This window comes from Callithrix jacchus, chromosome 13 (genome assembly GCF_049354715.1).
Source record: "Callithrix jacchus isolate 240 chromosome 13, calJac240_pri, whole genome shotgun sequence".
Lineage (NCBI taxonomy): Eukaryota > Metazoa > Chordata > Mammalia > Primates > Cebidae > Callithrix > Callithrix jacchus.
In genome coordinates, this window is record NC_133514.1 from 67235534 (window position 1) to 67242196 (window position 6663).

Sequence of the window (6663 nt, forward strand, 5' to 3'; positions counted from 1 at the left end):
TTCCAGAAAGTTTATGCAGTGATGTTCTGGTTGGTAATATTTCTGTGTAGGAAAAATGATAACCAATTGACTCAGTGAGCTTTTGAGTTTTAAGGGAAATTACATGATCATAAGGAACTCCGATGAAATTGTTCATCCTGCTTTAGAAACACTCTTAGTGTTTGGGTGGGAAAATAACATTAGATTTTATAACTATGTCCTTGAATTAAGAATTTCCAACAGTAACTTATATTGAGCACAACGTAAGACTACTTTTTCAAGAATAACATGAAGAAAATTGTCCAAAGAGAACATTCATTATTGACATTCAGTTGCTGTTTTCAAAAATGAATACAAAGTTTGAGGTTGAGTAATATGAAAATCAAGTGGATGGGAAGCCTTTACTAGGAGTGTGGAGATTTTACTTTGGGAAGTACAAAACTGTGTATGCTTTATACCATAGTACCCTGTGCAAGCTTAGCTAACAGAGGGCATAAATATCTTTCTTTGATCTTACAGGAGGATTTCTCTGGCTACGACTTTGAAAACAGATTGCATGTCCGCATCCATGCTGCTCTGGCCTCTCTGAGGGAATTAGTTCCTCAGTGACAGACCTGGAACACCTGCTCTGTCCCTCCCCACCCAGGGTCCGCACTTTAAAATAAAAGCAGAGGACAAAGCTCTTGTGAAGATCGGCTTTTCTTCTGAAAACCACCTGTGCCAGAGACACATTTTCCCACTGAAGCTGACATATTAAAGATCTCCTCTTTTAAACATGTAGCTAAAAAGTAATAATGATGTTGAGGAGGATGATGATGGTTATGACTAACCACCTGGGGAGAGGGTTAAGTGACCTTGCTCAAACATTTTAGTTTTGTGATTTATTATTTTTAAAAATCAAACAAAATATCCAACCCAAGATCCTAATGTAAGCACATATCTGAATGGGTAACATTACAAGGTACCTGTAAATTATTAACAATATCATGACATAGCATTTATATTTGTGTTTTGAAAAAATAAAAGTGCTTTCTAGCGTTTTACTTTATCTTCACAACTCCAGTGAATGACATAGCACAGATATTCTTAACCCCACTTTGCAGACAGTGAAACTCAGGCACAGAAAGGCTAATTGACTTATCCCAATTAATTATTCCTTTTGTCAGCAGAAAAATGAATAGAAAGCAGATCTCCTGACCAACTGTTCTTTTTATTATAAAAAAAATTTATGTTAATAGGCCAGAATTCCATGCTTTACTTACTAAAAGAACAAAATCTTCAGTTGAAGACATGTCAACAGAAATACTCATCTCCAGACTGTCTACAGAATGTTTCAAAGTGATGGACACTCTTTTTTCCTTTGAAAGCCAACCAACTAGGAGCAAATATTAATAGAAGATAATTTTACAACTAAAAGTGTAGCCCTTTTGCTAATCTCTTAGAAGGCATAGTCTATAGATTAGACAAATAATATCTACATTTTGTGAGTTTTTCTTTCTTTCTGAAAATTGTCAAATTACCAACTTTTGGAAATCCTTTAACAAATGACTTGAAAGATTATTCGTGAATGAACATAGATTTTTGTCTCAAAATATTTGCTGGTGGAACATTTGCTGGGCTACACAGTGCCAGGTTTTAATCATTTTCCCCTTAGCTCAGGTTATTTAGATATTATAAAAGGAATTCAAAGTTATTTTTTTATCTTCATTGCTAATTTTTATTGTCATTTAATTTACCTCCATGCCCAGTACTGCAAACCTGTGGTTTTGAAGAATCTAAATACCTCAGTCACTTTTAAGAATCTCTGCCATAATTTGGCTCAATGTTTAAGGTTAGGTTTTTAAAGAAATTTTTATTGAGCAAAAGGGTATCATTTTGGAGTATCGTTATTTACAAATTCTTTTGGCTGAAGCATGATCTCACGATATTAATATTTTGATATTTCTTTTCAAAATAAAACATGAGAAAAGCAAGTAGAATGTTGGCAAATTTAATCTGATTTGACCTTGTTTTGAAGGAATAATCATAATTTCTTTGAAAGAAGTTATTTCTCACTGACTTTGGCAAAACTATATTCATGTTTCTTCATCTCTGTTACTGATGATGTCACTTTTCAGTAGACTGTTTCCAAAGTGTTTATTCACACTGACTTTCTCTTGATGTGAATTCGGTGTGGATTTTACATAATAGTAAGAGAGAAGAGATTGCTCTCCTATATTCAGTGTATGAGAGCCTCCAGAAGCCAAGAAGGGAACTTTTTTCTGAAGAGAAAAATTGATGTCGAAGAATATTGGATATCTGGTTTTATCTAGACTGAAGGGAAGAACATTATGAATCTTTAAAATACAGCTATTGCCATTTTGTTCTCTTAACGTGCAGCATAGGTGACAAGCTTTTCTGTCGTGATCGTGGAGCATTCTGAATCATGGCATTCTCGTTTCAGAGTTCATTCTTGAATTTTCAGTTTAAAATATTGTTTGAACTATTATTCCATATTCAAAGATTACATAATTGGCTCTTTTTCAAAAGATTTATTTCTGCCTGCTTACAAAACTACATTTATTTCTCCATAGAGAGTACAGGACTTCAAATTAGTTTGTGTTCAGCTCACTTACCTGGATAGACAATTTTGTGTTTTGCAACACCATCCTGTAGGTTTTCTTTACTAGTCAAAGTGTAGGTCTTTTTAAAATTGTATTTCTTTATTTTGAGATGGAGTCTTACTCTGTCACCCAGGCTGGAGTGCAGTGGTGCCATCTAGGCTCACTGCAACCTCTGTCACCCGGGTTCAAGCAATTCTCCTGCCTCAGCCTCCAGAGTAGCTGGGATTATGGGTGCCTGCCACCTCGCCTAATTTTTATAGTTTTAGTAGAGATGGGATTTCACTATCTTAGCCAGGCAAGTCTTGAACTCTTGACCTCGTGATCCACCCACCTCGGCCTCCCAAAGTGCTGGGATTTCAGGCATGAGCCACTGCGCCCAGCAAGGTCTTTTTTTTTTTTTTTTTTTTTTTTTAAAGAGTCTATCCTAGGCTTGGTACAGATGGCCCCCTTGGAACATCTATATTAACTTGGTGGTATACCATGGAGAGTGGGTAGATGGAGCTTCTAGACTCTAAAACAACAAAACCACAGTGTGAGTACACTGTCCCATTAGATTGACTGAAGTCTGAGTACATTTTCTGGCCTGCGTGCTGTGACTCATCCAACCTATGAACTGCTTGTGATCCGCCTGGTAACCTGGTTTGGTGTAAACTGCTCTTAACCCTTTGCTGATGAAGACAATAATCATATAAGTGCAACTATTTGCATCTATGTGTGTTTCTTTTTTTATGTTGTTATCACTCACTCCTTCCCCTTTCCTATTTTGGAGGCTCTCAGTGGATCTTCTAAATTTATAAATGTCAAATATATTTTTGTATTAGATTGTGCCTATGATGAGAGAAATCTCTAATGTATATTTTATGTATGCTGAACACATTTTTATAATTTGACACACTTGGAGGCATGGTCTAGTAATAATAATGTAGTATGTACCTTGCTGGTTAATATAACTAAGATTTTACCTTCAATGGGTTAGGTATCTTTTTTATTTTAGGACCCGATAGCTGTCTTCTACTGAGTAAAGAATTATAACTTTTAGATGTCACAGAAAATTAGAATATTTATTGTCACATATTGTGTAAGTCAATTATTTACCGAATTTGCACTTTTCTGTCTCTGCCAACTAAAGTTAAAGGACAAGTGATATCTGATTTTTAAAATGAGCACATGTGCTCGTGTGTGCGCGCACACACACACACACACACACACACACACACTGCTGTATAAACTTTTCCATCAGCTTTCTTCTTGGAGTAAATCATGGTGGCAGGTGTTCAAATACGGCTTTACACTATGAAGATACACATTCACAAAATCATGATATACTATTTGGTTTCTGTGGATGCTATATTTTGTAGAAAGGCAATTGTTAAATTGAGATCATCCAAGAAGATATATAGTTGAGTCAGATACTTTAGAAGCTAGAAGAGGAAATGCAGAAAGAGAAAAGGTTAGGGGAGCAAGAGAAAAAGTTAGTCCATAACAGATATGCTCCTTCCTCAGTAAAGTATGCAGAAATCGCCAAGAGCACAATTTAACTGGTTTTCTTGTGAAATCTAGCAAGGGTATCACCTAGTTGACTTGGGTGTGAAATAGAAGCAACACATTTGAAACCCAGGTGACCTCTATGTAATGCTTAATTCCTCTTCCCAGAGGCCAGTGGTTGTCAATTTTCATGAGATTCTGATTTGATAGGTTTGAGTTGGGGCTTGGGAAGGCATTTTTAACAAGCTCCTGGGATGATTTCTTATGCAGGTGATGTGGATTAGAAAAACATTGCCTTATTTATCTTTTGTTAAGTATTTAGTAAAACTGGGAGAAGAGTCAAACACAAGTAGAAGTATATAGGATTATATAGCAAGGGTAAGTCATAGAGCATACATCATGGGGCCACTGAGAAAATGCTTCTAACTCACTGGCTTCCTAACGTAGGAGATTTCTGAGATGAGTTTTAAAGGATAAGCAGGATCCAGTCAGGTGAAAACACTTGCTGTTTCCAAGGCCTTGGACCAGATGAGCAAAAAGCACGGAGGTGACAAATGGCATGTGTGTTTAAGACTCAGGAGGGTCAAGTGGGAACCACATGGTGAGAGAGGAATAGGAGAGGTATGCAGAGGCCACACCCAGAACCGTGGACTTCACAGGGTAAGGATTTGGGGTGTGGGGGAGGGGCAGTAGAAAAGAAGACAGTTGCATTTTAAATCACTGGTGACCAGCAAATAAAATACTGGTGACTGAAAAGGAGGCCAACATTGTGAAACCACATCAAATCATTAAGAGTTCAAGAAATGAAAGCAGCAGATGGGCAATGGTTTGAAAGTTCTTGGTTAGATGTTTTCATTGAAACAATTTGCATTTCAGAGTGATTCAGCCAAAACATTGCAATGAGGAAAGAGTAAAATCTTATTTTCTGAGTTACAGGTATTTCTGCATAACACTGTGCACCTCATAGATGCTTGATATGACCCACCCAGGTTAGGTTAAACAACCATAAATGTCTCCAGTTCCAAAAAACACCATAGATGAGCCCTCAGTGTTTGTACTTAGGATTTTTTAGTAGTTCAGTTCATTATTTCTCTGATAGTTCAATGTGTTATAAACCAAGCCATCAGAAATTATGACAACCTCATCTCACTTTTATTTACATTACCAAAGTGGTGCTGGAGGCAAGTGATGAAGGATGAAAACTGTATCATCTGCAGACCCACCAACACAGTCTAAAAGCATTCCTCCCTCTTTTTTTTTGTGAGATTTAGTCTCGCTATTTCTCCCTTTTTAAGTGTGTAATCTTCCCAAGAAGAGGAAACTTGCCTGGCTCTCAGTAATTATTAAATGGATTAATAAATGGCCCCAGATAATGCTGACTGAGGCCTTACATTGCCTTTTATTGCAAAGTGCCCTGGAAGCCCTAATATTTTCTGAATTTAAAAAAAGGGGTTTTTTGTTGTTTTTGTTGTTAGATATTTGCCCTTTTGATTCTCTTTAAAGTATTTGCTTTTTGTTTTTTGAGACGGAGTCTTGCTGAGTAGCTGGGACTACAGATGCATCATGACTGGCTAATTTTTTTTGTATTTTAGTGGAGACGGGGTTTCACCATGGCCAGGATGATCTCAATCTCCTGACCTCCTGATCTGCCCGCCTCAGCCTTCCAAAGTGCTGAGATTACAGGCGTGAGCCAACACACCCGGCCACAGTAGCTGCTTTTCAAACAATTGAAGACGGATCAAAACTAAGGCTGCTTGTTTGTACTCAAATAATCATGATTATGGTGTTATTTAAATGACCCCCGCCCAAATACCTGAGCCTAAATGAGTGAAATGGCAGGGAGTGGGCGTTTTTAAACTTAACATTCCTTTAGTTTGGTAAAACTGAGTGGAAGTTGCATGCAGTAACTCTTTCACTTGCAACCTATTGCTGACGGTGTGCTTTTGAGGGATAAATGGTGTCTGATCTCAAGTATGGAGTAACAGGAAATTTCGGGATTCATGCTGAACTCCCATTCCACAGGAGAGTTTTCCAAAAGAAAAAGTACTCTGTTGCATAAAGTTATTCATTTTTTTTTTTGGGGGGGGGGGCGGAGTTTCGCTCTTGTTACCCAGGCTGGAATGCAATGGCGCGATCTGGGCTCACCGAACCTCCGCCTCCTGGGTTCAGGCAATTCTCCTGCCTCAGCCTCCTAGCTATTCACTCTTTATGTCTACACCGTGGCAGAAATTATTCTTCCTAAAGGTCACGAAAGAGAGCTATAGTTTTAGGGGCCAGGAGCAGTGTGTGAAATGGCGAGGCAGCGACAGCAAGGCAGCACCAGCATAAATCTATTTCCTTCCAAACCAGCTTTAATTTTAGGCCTACAACCAAAGATGGAGAGGCGTCTCTTTGAGCTACTCCCGGCCGTTTGTTTGGAAATAAATTCACCTAAATCCCTTCAGATTTAGCCAGAAAAGAGGAAACATGCCTCGCCGGCCACATTACGGATTTCCTAGCTTTCAGCTTCCCAATGATTACAGCCGCTGTGGCCCCGCCCCCTTGCGTGCGTGCGGGGCTTTGTGGCGCACGCCCTGACGCGCCTCTGGGGATATAA

The 6663-nt window shown here is 38.4% G+C and overlaps 1 protein-coding gene across 1 annotated transcript in view; it reads left to right on the top strand.

Annotated features, from left to right (window-relative positions):
* Positions 1 to 3550, top strand: part of TTC39C (tetratricopeptide repeat domain 39C) — a 122789-nt gene extending 119239 nt beyond the window's left edge. Inside the window, exon 14 of the mRNA XM_002807499.7 lies at positions 499 to 3550. Within this exon, the coding sequence (XP_002807545.3) occupies positions 499 to 588 (90 nt within the window). The 3' untranslated portion in view covers positions 589 to 3550. The remainder of the gene's footprint in view (positions 1 to 498) is intronic.
* Positions 3551 to 6663: the final 3113 nt, after the last annotated feature.